Source organism: Varanus komodoensis, unplaced genomic scaffold (assembly GCF_004798865.1).
Source record: "Varanus komodoensis strain SLA01 unplaced genomic scaffold, ASM479886v1 scaffold12, whole genome shotgun sequence".
NCBI classification, from domain to species: domain Eukaryota; kingdom Metazoa; phylum Chordata; class Lepidosauria; order Squamata; family Varanidae; genus Varanus; species Varanus komodoensis.
Window position 1 is genome coordinate 30847132 of NW_025335349.1, and position 19227 is coordinate 30866358.

Sequence of the window (19227 nt, forward strand, 5' to 3'; positions counted from 1 at the left end):
GAGCATGATCTGGAACCTCCTTAATTGTCTAACAGTAAAATATACATTAGGTCAATAATTTTAATAAGGAGAAAATAACCATACTAAGAATCCTACAGAAAAGATAGAACAAACTTTCCTCCTTCATAGTTTCATTATTTCCAGATATTTTATATCTTGAGTTTTTCTATAAAAGCCTTCTTACCACATGCTTTTAAGGTATCTTTTGCAAAAAGTGCCAGTGTGGTGCAGTGGATAAACGTGCCCCAGGTGATCTAGGTTCCAGTCCCCTCTCTGGGTGACTTTGGGTCAATCACAGACTCAGCCCAACTCACCTCACAGAGTTGTTGCTGTGGGGATAAGACTGAGAGCAGGAGGAAGAGAATGATGTAAGCTGCTTTTTGTTTTTTTAAAGGTGGGATGTAAAGCAGAGAGAGAGAGAGAGAGAGAGAGAGAGAGAGAGGGAGGGAGGGAGGGAGGGAGGGAGGGAGGAAGGAAGGAAGGAAGGAAGGAAGGAAGGAAAGGCTGGGTAACAAATACATACACCTTGTCCTAAATTCTAAAATAAAGTATTTCATAACCCAAACTTGTTCAATTGCGAGTGGGAGAGACCAAAAATGATCCTAGAAAACTAGTTTTCCAATTTGTTCCCTCCCCCACCCCCAGGCCTTCCCATCTCTAGTTCTGTCCCAACATCTGAGAATACCTATGGTTTAGTAGCTTAGCACTAAGATGTATGTATTTCGTAGCTAGCAATATGTACTTGGTACAATCCAGCTGGGATGTGTGCAAAGCCAAGCTCATAGAATTATAGGCATCCTATCAATGACAGAAGGAGTAATACAAAGATAATCTCTGCACATCTCCAACCATGCTTAACATTTACTGTTAACAACAAAGAAATTGAAATTGGAAATACTTCAGTCATCAATTCAAATGGAGACTGCAGCCAAGAAATTTGAAGTCAACTGAGATCTGGAAGGGAGCTAGAAAAGATGAAGGAACTAGAAAAGATCATCAAATGTGAGGATGTTTCACTGGAGACCAAGGCCAAGTTCATCCACACTATTGTATTCCCAATCACAATGTACATGTGTGAAAGCTAGACGGTAAAGAAAGCTGACAGAGGGAAAATTGAAACATTTGAAACATAGTGCTAGAAGAGAGCTTTTCAAATACCTTGGACTGAAAGAAAGGCAATCAAGTGGGTCCTAGATCAAATCAAGCCAGAGCATTCCCTGGAAGCAAAAATGACAAAACAAAACTTTCATAGTTTGGGCACACCATGAGTAGGCAAAACTTTCCATGTTAGGGAAAGTTGAAGGAAAAAGTAGAAAAGGGAGACAAAATATGGGGTGCATTGTTTCCATAAAGAAAGCCATAGCCTGGAATTCGTAAGAGCTAAGCAGGGCTGTCATGAACAGGACATTTTGGAGAGATTTAATTTGTTGGGTTGCTGTGTAGGATGGAGATGACTTGATGGCACACAGCAACAATGCTGGCTCCAAGTTTGTTCTTGCAGTCTCAGAGATGTGCTGGATGCTGTGGCCCAAGTTCAGAGTTTCAGCTCCAGCCTTGGAACATTTTGGAAGTCAGCGATGGAACTCTGACCTTTCCTATGGCTGTCTAGATAGCATCTAGAAGTCATAGGATTGCACTCTAAACATTATGTAATTAGGCCAGATAAAATGGCAATTTTTGAATAAAAGTCACAGAACGTAAACTCAAATTGGCTTCCAGGGTAAGCTGTATTACTAGACTTATCCATGTTGGTTTACCCAGTCTAGATGAACTCTGTGATTGTTTGAGAGAGGCTATCAATGTCTATTAATAATCATGACAGTTATATGCTACTTCCAATAGCAGAGACAATATGCCTAAGTATACTCTTCCCCAGTAAACCAAGCCCTGGGAGGACATGAGTGAGAAGGTACTATTGTATTTATGTCCTACTTTAGGGTTCTTCACAGGCAAGCTGGTTTGAACAGAATCCTGGATCAGATGGACTGTCGATTTGATTCAGCATGGCTCCTCTCGCATTCTTAGAGGATTACCTAGATCCTGCAACAGCTCCTTACTGGTCCAGGAATATGCCTGTTAATGGTTTACATCAAATATATCTAAAAGATATGCTTGTGTCCAAGATAGGCTACTATCCTAGGCAGGTTTGTTTGGCAACAAGTCTCAACAAGCCATGACTTTTGATTTTTCTTAAAGATAAATAGCAACTTGGTTGACAAAATAAGCAGAATCCACCAAAAAGAAAACAATGGCCATTGTTAGGGGATGTTGCATAGAAATGTGATTTAGGGTTTATATCAGTAAAATATTATTTTACCCCCAAGAGCCCAAGTCTAAAATTCATGTTTCATGATCAAAATTGATAGGTTTGATCTTTTCAGACATATTTCCTCCTTTTTATCTGAGAAAGCTCCCCAGAAACAGTAAGAACTGTAGAGAGGATAAGCCTTCTGTTAAGTATAGTCTTGACTATGCCAAGCTTCAAGCAAGGTAAGGTTTGCAGGGTGGGGATGCTCCACAGCACTTGATAGTATTTTAAAGGCAAATGTTCTGAGATGACCTAAGCCAGAACATAGTTCATTACAAATTTTAAGTTCACCATTTTTACTCACTACTCACAGAAGAACAATTCCGTATGAGAACTTGTATTTATTACAGAGTAAGAAAAGTCATAACGTCAGTGTACAATTTGAATATCTATTTCACCAGGTCCCAAGTGCCTAAGACATTTAGCACTTTAGTACAGCCCTCTGAGCATTCATGACCAATGGTTATGCCAGGTGGGGGTGATGGGAATTGAAGCCAAAACATCCAGAGGATAGCGAGTTGTGGAAAGCTGCTTTAGTAGAACGAGTCTACAAGCAAAGTGCCTTGAGAATGGAAAGGTACAACTGCAATAACAGCTAAAGGAGTTTCCTGATGAAACTTTTATTATCCAATCAACATGGCTCATTCATGGAATTTTACAGGAGGAATCAGATATTGTCATCTTCCACTGTAGCATTGTCTGCCACTTCTTCAATCATCTCCCCCCCCCCCCACACATATAGTGTTTCCAAGGCAGTGGACTCCTCGCAGTACCAATCAAAAAACAATTGTGCGGCTTTTTTGCCTCTCCCTCCTTAACAAATGTTTTTGTGGTAAGAAAAAGGATACAAGCAATAGTGGGATAACACAGAAGTTACGAATAGAAGGTGACTCCCTGTAAAATTCTGCAAATACTTCCAGAAGCCTTGCCTGGAAGTATTCTGAGTGGTTATTATGGTAGCTTTAGCTTTGTGTTCTCAAGAATCCACTTATATGGAAGCATCCAAAAATCAACTGAGAAAGAATATATATGATAGCTGCATAATGCCTTTCAATTTCGATTCATCCCTCTGGAAGTGTCCTCATTCCCTAATAATTCAGGAATGCATGCCTGTTCTGTTGCCTAAACCACCATCTTTTACTTTTAAGAGATACTGAAGAAATACTTTCTATTATTATGAAAAGCACTGTATCAATACTAGGCATTTATGTATTAGAAGTGTTTGATAGTCTGAGGTACCAGGCCACAGGCTGGTAGGTTAGGATCAGGTCAGAGATTACGGCTTCTCGTTCATTTGCTTCTAGATATGGTCCATATGCGCAAACAGAAGAAAAGATACGGTGGATTGCATCATTCCAGCTATGAATAGGTGACAACCTTGAATGCTCCCGAGACTAGAACATCAGTCGCGCAGGAAACGGCTAACTTGCAGTTCCTCCCTGCACCCTCCCCCCCTTTCGTTTCTACCTGCCACGAGTATTTTGAGTAGGAGGGGAACGTTCAAAGATGGCATCCCACACCTCATTCAGCAGCACGTGTGGATCTAGCCTCAGTGTCGCGCGATTCCGTCGCTGCCGCCACACCCTCCCCCTTTCCGCGCGCTCGAACTGCGGCTTCAGAGACAACGGCGGCAGCCCACAACACACGGGCTGATTGGCAGGTTGGAGCCACCTCACGCGCGCCGTCTCTTTCTCCTTGGCTGAGGAATTCGGCGCGAGTCGACGCTTAGAAAAAGAGCCGGCCGAGTCCTCTCCCATCATGCACAGCGGTGGCGCAGGCGTGGGGGGAGGGGGAAGGAGCAGCTTTGCTTTCCCGCGAATTCAGTTCAAAGGGAAGGAGGGGGAGGGGAAAAGGAAAGCTCCCAGCGGTGAAACGCGCGGTCCAACCAAACTCTTGCAGAATCATTCTGTCGTCACGACTGGGCGGGATCTCCAACGACCAATGAAACGGCACGGCGCCATCGTGGGAGCCAATGAGCGTGCGGTGGAGGGGGCGGGAGCGGCGCCGCCGCTGTCGGGTTTGGCTGGGCAGAGAGGGCGCTTGAGGAGAACCGAGCGGGGGGACTTTGAGGAGTTGAAGCGCTTCCACTTCCTCCTCATTTCACCTTGCTTCTGGTCCCCCTTTCCTTTCCCTGCTCGCTGTCGCTCGCCATCTCCCGTCAAGCTCCCGCCCCGGCGGAGAGGCCCTCATGGCTCCTCAGAAGCACGGTGGTGGAGGCGCGGGGCCCAGCTCGGGTGCTCCAAGCGGAGGGGGAGGCGCCGTCGCGGCCACCACCACGGGCGGAGGCGCTGGCGGGGGTTTTGGCGGCTCTACCTCCGCCGCTGCCCCAGGCGGCAAGACTGGTGCTGCTATTGGAGGCGGCGGCGGTGGCAGCGGTTATTCTGGCGGCGGCGGCGGCGGCGGTTCCTCGGCGTCTTCGGCGGCGGCCGCCTCGGCTGCGGCCCTACCCCCGGTGAAGAAACCGAAGATGGAGCAGATCCAGGCCGACCACGAGCTCTTCCTTCAGGCCTTCGAGAGTGAGCGTGGGGTAATTGGGTGGGAAGGGAAGAGGGGCCGAAACTAACAACCTCCCACGCGCCGGTGTCACGGGCTGAGGCGGGATGGGCGGAGAGGAAGAGAGCATCGGCCACTTAATTGATGGAGCCGCCTTAACCTTCCCGTACGCGCGACGTGACGCTTCTTCGGGTTTTTTGGGCGGGAGAAGTGGGGCTCTGGAGAGAGAGCTGTTGCTTCTCTGTGTTGTTGGACTGAGTGATCCCCGTAGGAAAATCCTTCCCTGGCTAATTGTTTCCTCACTGAAGCAGTGCCACACAGGCCCACCGCGGCGTTTTTTAGGGGCAGCGAGATTTGCGCGCCTCAGTAGGATTGCGTTTGGGGGCCTCCAGAGTGGGTGCTGAGGTGGTTGTAAGTTGATACCGTGTTGTTTCGAGTATCTTCTTTCTACCCTTGAGGACTCCTTCAGAGATGGAAATGAAAGAATCGTCAGAAAGCAGGGTAGTAATAAAAGCTTGTAATGACTTATGTTGTTCGTCTCAGAAAACAAAGCTTTTAAAACCTAAATTTATATGCTTGGTTCATCAAAAGAGGTACAGTGAGTTAGACAGGTTGTCCCAGGTTTGGAAAATGTAAAAGACAGATATGGTGCTTAATTGTGCTTACTTGCTTAGGGAGAATTACAGGTACACCCTTTTTAAACAATAAAAGCAGGGACAAAGCTAATTTAGAACAAGAGATTTTGTGAAGGAAAATTGTGGCACATTAATTCGGCTGAAGAATGTGCCCAAGTCTGATATATGGTGAGATCGCCATATGCATGCAAAATGTTCTAGTTGTCTTTGTTTTATTGGGTTAACTGGCTTTTAAATGTAAAAGCTTCCATTTCAGCAGTTTCATTCAGTTGTTAGCAACTTAAACTGTTCAGAAAAGTAACAGGGTAATAGTCCTTCCAGTGGGTGTTTTTTTTTTTTTTTTGATACTTATAACAAAATAAAATTCTTGTAAAATGAAGTTGTGAATAGTGAAACTGTATGAGAGCCAGTGTGGTGTGGCAGGCAGAACGTTGGGTTGGGGACTTGAGAGATCTAGGTTCTAGTTTTCTTTCAGCTATCAAGCTAACTGGTCACTCAGTTTCAACTTAACACACCTCACTTGTTTGAGGCTGGAGTGTAGAAGGACTATGTAAGCTTATATCAACTGGTGTGTTTCTTAGAGAGTGATTTTAGAAAATTTGACCAGGTTTTTTCAGTTGTGGTTAGCTTGCCCCCATCAACTTTGCAGAGTTCAAAGGTGTGTAAATTGAGCCTGCAAAAGCAGACAGTTTGGATATTCATTCCTCCCCATCTTCTTCACTGTGAGTTATTCTGTTCTATGTAAATATCGTGTTTCATAAAACAAATACTTAAGGCTGTTCGCTAACAAACTAAATACTGTTTGATGTGCAAGGACGTAATGGTAACCTTGGTTGTTATTCAAGCATTTAACACCAAATTAGGTTATGGAAATGTTTAAATCTGAGTTACTGGGTTTACTGCTGTATCCTAAGGGCAGTTACTCCCTGATGCATAGTGCCATTTAACAATGGCAGCTGGCATGCCATGTGGTCACTGTCACTTCATTGTAGATTACAGTTATTAGCTTACTGTTTGAAAGTGTCCACTCACCTCATTATGAACAAGGTATTTGTGTACTAAGCACTTTTGGTATGAGTGGAGGCTGCCATATATTAAAAAGTCTACTGTACGTGGGGATACTGTTGGATATGAATCAAATCGGCTGTTTTGTAAAAGAATGCTTATATTTTTTTTCTCACAGAACCAACACAAATATATAGATTTCTACGTACCCGCAATCTTATAGCTGTGAGTAACTGTTAATCTTTGCCTTTACTTGTACAGAACTTCTCATGGCGATGTTGGATTGACTTTTTTCCTCTTCTGTTGCAGCCAATATTCTTGCACAGAACTCTCACTTACATGTCCCACAGAAACTCCCGAACAAATATCAAAAGGTAACTTCACTTGTTAAAAGGCACATTGTTTAATATGTTAAGGGCCCCTCCAATTCCAAATCATGAGATGCTGATGATAGTATAGAACTCTCCATATAAGAATTGTAACTATTTCTGCAATGGGGTCCAAACTCTTGTCATGTTGTCAGTTAGAAATTTATCCCATAACATGCACCTGTTGATGTGTTTATGTATCTTCAGGTTCTTTGGTTTGCAGTCTGAGATTGGATGTGGCCATTCTTTAGATAATTTTTTTCTTGATGTTTGGCACTGAAATTCTTGCTTAAAGATTATACAATATAAAAAAGCAAAACCTGCTGTATTGCAGAAATAATTGAGTGTGTTTGCTAATTAATAATGACTGGTGCATGTCATTTAATTGTTGCTTGCTGTGTTTCTATATTGTAAGACATATACAATATAGAAACATTTAGCTTCTGAATTTAGAATATGTATAAGCTATGTCCGGCAAGCTTAAAAAACTGACTTCTAATAAACTTTGTATTTAGCTCTTTTAGTTGGTTTAGAATTCATGCTTGAAACATTAATAACACTTTAAAATAATTTACACTGTCTTTAGTTTTGAATCTCTGCAGAATGGTTTTATCTAAGTTATAAAGATTCCTTTTGTAACTCAATTTGAATAGAATTAATGGCGCAAAACATTGTTTAATTCAAACAAGATAAATACATGTTAGATTATGAAAAGAACATACAAGGATTAAAATATAAGTCTTAGACATCTTGGAGGAATTGGTTGTGTTCAGTGCAGAGAAGAAGGAGCAACAGAAACAAAGGACTGCTGTCAAAAATTCAAATGAAATGTACTCCATAGTCCTCTGAAGTTAAGAACACCATTAAATAATGATAGGTTTAATTAGTTGTAGGAATCTGAAGTGGGAGAAAGATTAGTTAGACATCCTGAAAAGTGTATCATTGGAAATGAAGTGTGGTGTGTTAGTGTAAGCTAAAGGACACGGCTTTGACTATGTTTTGGTATACTGAGAAGCTTGCAGTGTTTCACTGTTGGCTGCTATTGGATGTTGATGAGGGGAACACCTGCTACATCTAGTTTGATGTTTTCCCTGTGAGTCTTTGTTTCCATATAGTGGTGGTATTGGAAGAGTACTAGTTACCTCAATGAAATGTCTCTGACAAGTACATCTATCTCCAAACAGTTTGTCTGTTATCTAGCTTACTTACTGGAATGTGGACTACAGAATGCCAATGAAAAGTTTTACTGTTTCCTGTATTGACCTGGCTTGCTTGTAACTACCATCCATAGGTGGGCATGATGCTTCCTGCCCATTGCGTCTGCTTTGCATCTAGTTGTACAGACCACCCAAAGGCCCCTCATTCCTGGGTTGTTCAATATGACACCTGAAATTGGAACTCTTATGTTGTTGAGGAAGAAACAACGCACAGCTTCAAAACAGCATTTTTTTTTTTTTGATGCTTTACGTTGCCTTTCTATCAGCAGAGTTTTGGGTTCATGTGATGGAACAAACATCCAGGAACAGGAAATTCCTGTGCTATTTGCTAAACCAGATGCAAAGCAGCAAGTAGGTGGGCAGTGCTCTCCCTTGACAGCCTTAAGATTAAACAACCCAATGATTCTCATTACTTGCAAACTGGGTCATGTGCAGGTATTACTCAGTGCAGTGAAAATGGCATGTGATTCATTCCTATAAGCTTCAGCTAGTTGTTAGAACTGGTAAGCACCATTTTCCACTTATATAAAAAGGCCTAGATCATCAGCTTAAACTTTAAAATATATTTCCAAATTAATTGGTAAACGTTTAGAAAACAAGCCAGGAAGTGACCTCTTATGGCTGGAGTTATCCTAAAGAAGTTTCACCTTTCTTCAACATTGCCATATATCCCAACCAACAGTACCTCTATTTATGTATGAAAAATGGGTTCCTTCAAGCTATGTATTGTCAGGAAACTGTTCTGAAGACTATTAACTTTTTGAGGTATTTATTTAAAAAGTTTCTTGAAACGCAGTCACTGGAAATGTGTGTCAAATGGCACAGGCTATTTCTATAAACCGTATGCTGTAACAAGCAAAAGCACAGAATTGGTTTTTCATGTTTAAATATTTTTCTACCTTTTTGTACTAAAACACTAAATTTTAGCTCAAACTAAAACTTCAACCATAAAACAGTAAAAGTATTTAAAACAAAAAGCTGAGTGAATGAGAATGATTTAGAAAAACTGTCTTCACCACTTGCCAAAAGGCAGGATGGGTGGGGGGTGGGTAAGCTTCACTTGCCCAACAAGCTGTTCTTAAATCTGGGAACTATACTTGAGGTCCACTCACTGTATCTCAGATGGCAAAGGAAGCATAGCTCTCCATCGTGGAAGGTTTCTAAGAAAAAGGTGTGGGTGACTCATAGTTTGGACTGGACTGCTTAGCATAGTTAGCAAACTATCAGAGTGATGATCTCTGATCTCCTAGCACCTGCTGAAGTGCTGCTGACTGTAATTTGGGCCAACTGAAGTTTCTGGATCATCTTCAAGGTCAGCTCTATATAGAGCACATTATACAAATCTAATTTAGAGAAAACTGAATTACCCATTATGATTTCTCCAGGCAAGGGCGCAGCTGGCATATCCTGGCCACCATTCCCACTTGTACGTTCAGGACAAGAGCTGGATCCAAGAGTGCCCAAGCAGTGAGCTTGCTGCTTCAGTGGGAATGCACCAGAAGAGGCTGCATATCTCTCTCAGTATTGTCAGATCCTCCAGCCAGTGGTTTCTCCATTTTATCTAGATTCAATTTCATTTTGTTTTGTTTTAACTCCTCTATCTAATTCAGAACTTGCTCTGCAGCCCAGTGTAGACCTTGTACCATCTACCTGGGATTGGACAATGGAAATGAGAGGTAGAGCTAGATAACATTAGGGTAGAGATAACACCAGATGTCCTCACCCGGATGTTTCATGTAAATATTAAACAGCATGGGGGACAAGATGGAACCCTGTGGTACTGCATAAGCCAAAAACCTTGGGTAAAACATTGCTATATAGTAAACCAGCATTACCTGGGACTAGAGGACTAGAACCCACTGTAGAGCAGTGCTTCCTAGGCCTATCACAGCAACCACAATGATACAAAATTTAATGATATTGAAAACTATCCAAATAGGTCACGTTTACCCAGTCCATCTTCAAGTGTAGCACATCTGTAAAAGAGCTGACAGCTTCCTTCCCAAATTGGTTGGAAACCAGATTAGAAAGATGCAGATAATTGGTGGCATCCTAGAAAACCTGAATCTGTTTCATCATGCGGTTGAGTATGTTACTCAGAAATGCAGATTAGAAATGGGCAAAGTAATTGAAATTGAAAGAAGCAAGCAAGTATATTTTTAGGAGGGCATTCATAATAGCTTCCTTAGTATGACTATGACAGGGGTCCTCAAACTACAGCCCGTGGGCCAGATAAAGCTCACCAAGGTAATTTACCCAGCCTGCCTCAGAGCTTTCGGACTCGTTCGGAGAAAACAATCTCCAAAAGTTCTGAGCTGGCCCAGACATAGGTGAAATTCTTTCAGTTTTGAAGACTAGCAGAAAGCTGGTGCATGTGCCACATTGTATCAGCTTTCTTCAGCTGTGTGTGCCTGAGCTCTCTGCTAGCTCCTGCTATGCTGGTCTTGCCAGTGTGAGTTGTGCATGCGCCAGCTCTTCCCCCTATTGCACGCATGCATTGGCTCTGAATACAGAAGAGAGGAGCGAGAATACAGAAGAGGAATGAATATGGAACCGGACATTGACCCGTCTGATTGGCCAAAAGCAGGCCCATACTTCCCATTGAAATACTACTAAGTTTATGTTGATTAAAATTGTTTCTCATATTAAATCTTGTATTGTTTTTTGCACTACAAATAAGATATGTGCAGTGTGCGTAGGAATTCGTTCATATTTTTTTCGAACTATAGTCCACCCCCCAACAGTCTGAGGGACAGTGAACTGGCCCCCTGTTTAAAACGTTTGAGGACCCCTGCTCTATGGTGCCTTGGTGTCAACTAGAACTGGCTTCAAAAATAAGCATGGTATGAATGTGGATTTGAGCAAATTTATCTGAAGTACTTCACAAACTTGTTACAGCAGATTTCAAAGAGCTGGTCTGTTTTTTATGGCCAGAACGTAGCAAGCCTTTAACTACTTGGAACAACTTTGCTGGATGACACTTGAACAGATGAGATGATGGATTCTGATCTGTGTGTCTCAGATTCAAGGCTGAGTTTTAAAGCATTTGTCCTCGAGCAATTCTGTTTGATTCATCGCCCCTAACCAGTGATGGTGAACCTTTTAGAGACCGAGTGCCGAAACTGCAACCCAAAACCCTCGTATTTGTCGCCAAGTGCCAACACTGCAATAAAACCTGAATACTTAGGTTTTAGTTTAGAAGAAACAACTCACAGCCTGTCCAAGCATCTATCTATCTATCTATCTATCTATCTATCTATCTATCTATCTATCTATCTATCTACTTGGCAGTGCACTGACTGGCCATGCGAAAGCTTGGACAAGTCACAGCTAATGAGTTGCGGCTCATGATGTCATTGCCTGGCGCCACTACTTTCCAAGCCTGCGCATGGCCCCTATGTGCACTGTTAACCGATGCTCGGATGCTGGGGCAACTTGGCTCATGTGCCAACAGAGAGGGCTTTGCGTGCCCGCTGTGGCACACATGCCATAGGTTCACCACCACTGCCCCTAACTATCAAGTAAACAAATGAAAGAGATTGGCTCTATGAGATAGAAGATTGCTCTTAGGCTCTATGTTGTCAGCCCAGATCATCTCTATATTCCAAAGATATACCAGGGCATCTGTGCTACCAGGGAAATCAGATACATTGGGAAATCATTTGGATCCTTAAACCTCCAAAAGTAGATTATTCCAATAAGCTTTCTGATGTTGTGGGGTTGAGAAGACATGCCTAGTTTAAGCTTTGGAGTCCTCTGTCTGTGACAAGGGAACTCCATCCCAGTTCTAGCACTCAAGGAACAATGTTACTGCTGCCTAGAACAGGAAATCAAATTGAACTTAAGACCCTGTATTCATTCTGCCAGAGTAGCTTGAAATAGCCCCCTAATTGTGATGTTGGCCATGAATTCCTGTGTTCTACCCAACAAAACATCCCTAATATGGATGTTACAGCTCCTCAAGACAATACCATCCCCCGAGACTACTTCAGTCGCAGGGCGACTGTTGGTCCACAGGGTGGAGAGACACTTTAGCTGCTAACACTGGATGTTAGACTGCTGGACAGGAAAGGGAGTTGAAATTCCAGTAAAGCCAGGTGATATCCTCTCTCCCTACCCATCCAGTTTAGATGAGCAGCTGTTGTGTCAAGAGATTTCATGAGTAAAGCAGGAGAAATTTGCCCCTTCCCTTTATTTTCAACTAAATCTTGTTAATATGTGTGAAGTCAATTTTCTCATCCAAAATCAAACCTGGAATGAATGGTGGTTTTCTGTTTGCTGACACAGTACAGTATTTACTAGCAACATTTGAAGATATTATGAGATCCTAGCCAGAACTTCCTGAATTCCTAGAAGGAGGGGCTTGAAGGGGAGAGACTTACGTTACTTATGACTTGTCAGTTGCTTAAATGTTGAAATTTTATTTTTTAGGTTTTAAAAGCTTGTGTGTAAACTGTTGTGAGGATAGTGTGCTCTGAAAGGCAGGTTAAAAATATGTATTCCCACTTTTTCCTTCAAAACATGTACAGTAGTGGTACCTTATCAGCCTGTCCTCCCAAATATATTCCCAGAACAAGGAACTAAAAACTGTTTTGTGTATCTGTAACAGCACCCCATAAGTAAAAAAGCAGGGAAGGATCACATATTCAAGCTTAAAAAAATAAGCAGCAAAGACACATACCAAAATAATAACCAAAATAAATAATAATTTCATGTTTAATTCTTTCACATCTATGTATATACTGAAAAGTAAACTCTTGGCTTAATGCCCATCAATGTTGATAAATGAAAATGCAGCTGTTAACCTAATTTGCATGACACATGGTTTAATTTATCCACTGGCTCTTGTATGATTCTGAACTCCAAAAACATTTATCCATGGTGCTTGCTGGGGCATATAAACCCACTCTGCAGGGGTTGTTTGATGGTTGGACAGCCTTCAAACAAATCTTGACTTGTTTTAGGATAATTTGAGGGTTGCACAACAGAACAAACTGACCATCTATGGATGTGGATCTGTGGATGTACAGTGTAAAGAACAGCTCTGGCAGGTAAATTAAGCAATGATGGGCTGTCATTGTCATGTGAAGCAGCTTACTGATTCCTAGGGATGAGAAGACTGCCTTTCTGAGTAAGTTTGGAATATATGGTGCTACCTGGCACGTATTTTCATTTTTCAGTTTGAGTAAGTTTATTTGAAGCAAAGAGAACAATGCAATTAAAGCCTGTAAGGAATGTTTGTTGCTGCATTTTAGTTTGATTATTTCATTTATGGACTGTATATAAAGTTTTTCATTACTCAGAGTAGATTAATAGTAGTTCCATGTTGTATGTATGACCTTCTCCTGCATGAAAATGTATATTTCATATCCTTACATATGGAAGCATCTTCTAATGAGCAAATTTCATTTTTCAATCTCAAAACTTGAGGAATATAGTTAATATTTTAAACCTTGTTAAATCCAGTATAGCCCTATACAGGATTTCAAGAAGCACTGAAGAAGAAAACAGCTTTTCTGAAATATTAATTATTAAGCAGTAGCAGACTGATGCAATGCTGAACAATGTGGCAGGTTTTCCAGTATTTTTATAAAGAAAGGTATTTGGCCATCATCTGCTAGTGCCAGGCCTAGAAACTTCTGAAAATTTTATTTTTCTGCTGGCCTACAGGCTATTTGGTCATACAAAGATGGTAGCATATCACTGAAACTGAACACAAATTTAGGCACAAAAATATATGGGCAGTATACAATTCAAAATTAGCACAGATGTACCTTATGTTGCACTACAAAAGTGACTTCTAACAGTGGCAATAGCATTTGATGATGTGATGGGTTTCCCTAGGAAATCCATTGCACCAGCAAAATCTATTCGTTTTGCGCTAGAGGTTGCTTATGCTAGTGTAACATAAGTTAGTGCTATGGTGAATTGCATAGCGCTCCAAGTTACTGATGGTTAGAAGAACTCTTAATACAAAAAAGTTATTTCTGAATTTAGATAATAAAACTTAAGACTTTAAACCATCATACCTGCATGTATTCATGCTTGTAGTAATTGAACACAAGATTCTGCCTGCTTTTTACCAAGTTAGACCAGCCCTGTATTGTTGCCACTAACTGCACTAGTTTTCAGGTAGGAATTTTTTCAGCACTACTTGGCAATGCTGTGAATTGAATCTAGGACCCTTTGCAGGAAAAGCATGTACTCTTACCATTGAGCCATGCCCCTGCCTTGTGAAGATGACACCCAGTTATAAGCAAGCACAACATATTTTAATTCTGTGTGTTTTTGAATCAAGAGAATACATTTTTAACAGTGAAAGTAATTGGCAGAAAAACTCAAAACATTTAGAGATGAACATCACACATGTAAACTGTAAAAGCCACAACGTCAATATTTCACAAACAAATCTGAAATATTTTACTTTTTTAGTGTATGGGACTTTTCTAGACGTACAAAAAGGGTTCTTGGAAGAAATCTTTATGAAACAAAACTGTACTACATAACGGAAATCAATGAAATTTCAAAAACCAACTTCTATTACAGGAAAACTTTCAGAGTAGACGGGATGCTGACGAAAGTAGAGAAAACAAAGGGAGAACACGACTTACAAAGGTAACATTCATTTTATCAACTGATACATTTCAGTAGCCATGTTTCAACTGCCATAGATACATAATGGGATTGAATATTTTCTGTGTCAGAACTCTTGCTGAAGTGAATTCTAATGTGATGAAGATAATTTGAATCTGCTTTTCCTATAATAAAATATATGAAAGTGAATTTTGGAAAAGGAATCATGTATTTTTTGTTCCTTGGTAAACTTATGGTGTAGCAGTTTGTCACTTGGATGAAATTAAACAAAATAGAGGCATATGGAAGGGAAATCCCTACAAAGAAGCAGGCTGTTTGCTTTCCCTTCCTGGGTAGGAATGCAGCATGCAGGCTGGAGCCTATTACTGATTTTTTGAAATTTCATTGATTTCCATTATGTAGTCTAATTATCATTGCAGGGTTGGGATTGGGATGAACATTTCCATTTGTAGATTGCAAATGGAAATGCTCCTCCTCATCTTCTGTTACTGGTCACTAGTTACTATAACACTCTGTTGTTCAAGAGATTCTTGTTGCATGTTTGTCAAAATGGTAGACCTAAGATTTTGACTGTCTGATACTGTTAGAATCCTAGCCTTCTGTTATGTTTTTGTTTTTCTAGTAAGAATGTATTAGATAGCTAACATCTAAATAAAGATGTTTCAATTTATTTAAAGAACAAATATGATTTTGATGGGTAGGGTAATAATTGCATTAAAGTTAGACGTTTGTAGTTTGGAGGTGTTTCTGGACCCGGCTTTATTCTGGATGTCTAAATAATAGCTCTTACCACAGATTATTTTGTCCAGGTCATGTTGGTATATCAACTATACCCTTTCTTCAAGAAGTCTAATCTGACTTCATGCCTCTGTCCTATGATGTCTGTATTCCATGTGGTTCCGCTTTTGAAAAGTGTTCAGATTTATCAAAATATGATGCCTAATAACTGGAGCCAGGAATTAGTCTGTGCCTATGCTGAAATAGCAGCTTTGGTTTCCGGACCCAATTCAAAGTACCCAATTTAAACTGACCCAAAATTAATTTGATATAATTAAACATGACCTTTAAAAATATGTAAATGATTCCAGGATACTTGGAAGGATTGCCTTCTGCATTACAAGCCTGTCCAAGTATTGAGACTATCAACAGAGGTCCTTCTGTGTGCTTTAGAAATCCTGATGACTATGACCAAATAAAGGGCCATTTCATTGGCTGTACCTGGACTTTGGAATTCCCTGAGTGATTCCCCCTCATATTCCCTGATATTATATCCTAGTGTGACCCTTCTTTTCAGGAATGCCATGAATGTGTCTTGGTGTTTTCTTCTGTTCTAATGTTTTTTCCCCTGGTGTTTCATTTTCAAGTAACTATTTTAAAGTGTTGCATTTTTATTTTTATTTTTCTATATATGCACTTTTTGGAAATATGGGATGTTTTAAATGAATGGGTTAAGTTATATTTTATTAATTGACCTTCTTTAAAAATCTGTACTACTATGAAGCCATTTCGAATTTTTTCAGATGGATCTATTGACCCTACCACACACATTGAATAAATACTGCTTTTCTGTATAAAGAAAAAACGGCGGGAGGAACATGGATTGTGCCTTGACTTGAAAGATAAACATGTGGCACAAGTCTGTTAAGTTATTACAGATTTGATACTTGAGACTGTGAACTAGCATGTAATCATACATATTACAATTTTGCCCCAGATATCAGGGTAAGATAACTTACGTTATGTGCTGTCAAGTCATCTTGGACTTATGGCGACCCTGTTAATGAAAGCCCTCTAGAATGTCATATGCGTGATATCCCTGCTCAGCTGTTCTAAAGTCAAGGTTGTGGCTTCCTTTATGGATTCAGTCTATCTCATACTTGGTCTTCTGTCTTTGACTTTCTCTAACATGATTGTCTTCTCCAGAAGGACTTGCCATCTCATGATGTGTCCAAAGTACAAACTCCTCAGTTTTCCTTTTTTTTTTTGTTTCAAGAGAACTCTACCTTGATTTGATCTAGGACCTCCTTGCTTGTCTTTCTCTCAGTCCAGGATATTCATAAAGCTCTCTTCCAGCACCATGTTTTGAATCCAGCAATTTTCTTCCTGTTAATTTTCCTCACTATCCAGCTTGCACACCCAAAGATTGTGATTAGGAATACAATAGTTTGGATGATCTTGATCGTGGTCTCCAGTAAAATGTCCTTACACTTGATGATCTTTTCTAGTTCACTCATTGGTGCCCTTCCAAGTCTCAGTCGTCTTCGAATTTCTTGGCTGCAGTCTTCCTTTGAATTGATGACTGAGCCGAGGTATGTGAAATCTTTCACAATTTCGATGATTAACAATAAAGTTCTGTAATTCTTCTGTGGGCATGATTTTTGTCTTCTTAATATTCAGCTGCAGTCCTGCTTTTGCACTTTCACTTTTCACCAGGAGTTGTTTTGAGTCATTGCTGCTTTCTCCCAGCAATATGGTATCATCATTAATTTAAGATATGCAAATATTTGTTTCACCAATTTTCACTCCTTCCTCTGATTCTAAACCAGCTTTCCCTATGATATGTTCTGCATACAGATTGAAAAGATAGGGAGATAAAATACATCCTTATCTGACTCCTTTTTCTATGAGAAACCATTCTTTTTCTCTATATTCTTTTCTAACTAACCTATTTTTCATGATATAGATTTCGCATCAGGACAATCAAGTGTAGAGGCCGCCCCCCATTTCTTTCAGGACCATCCATAGCTTCTTATGATCCACAAAGTACAAGGCTTTGCTGTAGTCTGCAAAGCATAGAGTGATTTTTTTTTTAATTCTTTGGTACATTCCAGTAGCCAACAAGTATTTGCAATATGATCTTTAGTACCCCTTCTTTTTGGGAATCCAGTTTGGATGTCTGGCATTTCTCACTCTATACAAGGTAGTAGTCTTTGTCTTAACAGTTTGAGCATAGCTTTGCTTGCATGGGAGATTAATGCAATGGTCCTATAGTTGCTGCACTCTTTTGCCTCTCCTTCCTTGGGGATTGAAATACATATTGAATATTTCAAGTCTGTGGGCTATTGTTTTGTTTTCCATATTGATTGACATATTTTGTTAGAATTTGGACTGATTCATTTTCTGTAGCTTGGAATAGCTTTCACTTTGCTCCCTAATACTGCAGGATTTTCATAAGATTTCACTTAGAAGAAATTTGTCATCCTTCTCAGTATAGTTCTCTTGTATATTTTCACATTCTCTTTATTTTCTCCTGGTCAGATAGTATGCTCCCTTGTTTGACTTTTAGCATTCCTAATCTAGTTTTGAATTTCCCTTTGATTTCTTGGAACTTCTGGAAGAGGTCTCTTGTTTTTCCTCTTTTGCTGCTCTTTCCTGTTTCTTTGCACTGATCATTGTAATAGTTCTTTTTCTCTCTGCTTAATAGTTGCTGAAAAATTGCATTCAGGATTCTAACCCTATTTCTGTTACCTTTTGCTTCTCACCTGTCCTTTGCACGTAACATGTTTCTTCTCTCATCCATATTGGCTTTTTCTTTGTTACATTCTGTATCTTAGTTTTAAAAAATCCAACTTGTGTACTTTCAGAAAAATAGCAAAACTACAGTTTGATCAAGCTTTCAAATTCTGATTAACACTTACAAAAGAGATGTGGATTTCATAGCAAGACCAGTTAAAAATTCATTTGTCCAGTAAGTAGCATCCTTTGCTTCTGGAAATTTCTGGACCTTTACAGATTAGTCAATACTTTGCAGTAGTAATTCTGTCAACAAAGAGTAGTCATGGGATAAGGACAGGAAATAAGAAGCCTCCTAAGTATGAGCAAAAATTTGTTGCTGCTCTCCAAACACCGCCCCTCCCCCCCCGCATTGCCCCACCAGCATTTGTTGTTCAATGGCATACTGCCTCAGCATGGAGGCTCCATGTAGCCTTTATGGCTAATAATTATTAATGCATCCTTCTTGAATGTGTCTAATCCCTTTTTTAAAAAACATTAACAGGTATCTATCACATACATAGTGGCAGAAAATTCCAGAAAAGTGTGCTATGTAAAGAAATACTTCATTCGGACACTCTAGTTTTATTGGATGACCCAGAGATCCCCTCCAACTTGTTCACACCATGCATAATTTTTTAAATGTAACATGTAAATCTTAAACTAGATTACTTCCTGGTAGAATTCTATAAGTGAAATATTACCAAAATAGACTTGTAATCTTGGTGGGAAATGGTCTTGTCTGATATACTTGCATGCCTCTACAGAAGACAGAACATTAATTTTGCATTTGCCCCTCCTGTCTCTAAATAAAATTCTGCATTAGAGAAACAGGATTTTATTACCATCCTAGATATTATACTGGTGTGGGTTTTCTGGGAAAGTTTGAACTGGAAAATGTTCCTGTGTCATTTAGGTTATTTTGTATTGGATAATTTAGACCAGTTTAATTTAACCAGTTTTCATTAGAACATTTTCTGATGCTTTGTAGAAAGGATAGACAAATTATGACTTTCCACGTGTTTTGAGTAATAACCTCTATCTTGCCCCATTTCTGGTTAAGCTGGTTTGGGCTCATGGGAGTTATAGTCCTCCAACTGTTTTGGCCTGCAAAT

At 40.2% G+C, this 19227-nt stretch overlaps 1 protein-coding gene across 2 annotated transcripts in view; it reads left to right on the forward strand.

The window, feature by feature from the left end:
* The first annotated feature begins 4320 nt into the window (after nucleotides 1–4320).
* The window catches only part of SUZ12 (SUZ12 polycomb repressive complex 2 subunit), a 47498-nt gene continuing 32591 nt past the window's right edge, over nucleotides 4321–19227 (forward strand). Inside the window, exons 1-4 of one of the 2 annotated variants that reach the window (XM_044422080.1) lie at nucleotides 4322–4824; nucleotides 6620–6666; nucleotides 6751–6815; nucleotides 14573–14641. In XM_044422080.1, coding sequence (XP_044278015.1) covers nucleotides 4497–4824; nucleotides 6620–6666; nucleotides 6751–6815; nucleotides 14573–14641 — 509 coding nt within the window. In that variant the 5' untranslated portion in view covers nucleotides 4322–4496. Of the gene's footprint in view, nucleotides 4825–6619; nucleotides 6667–6750; nucleotides 6816–14572; nucleotides 14642–19227 lie in introns of both variants that reach the window. The other variant, XM_044422081.1, reaches the window with a different exon arrangement.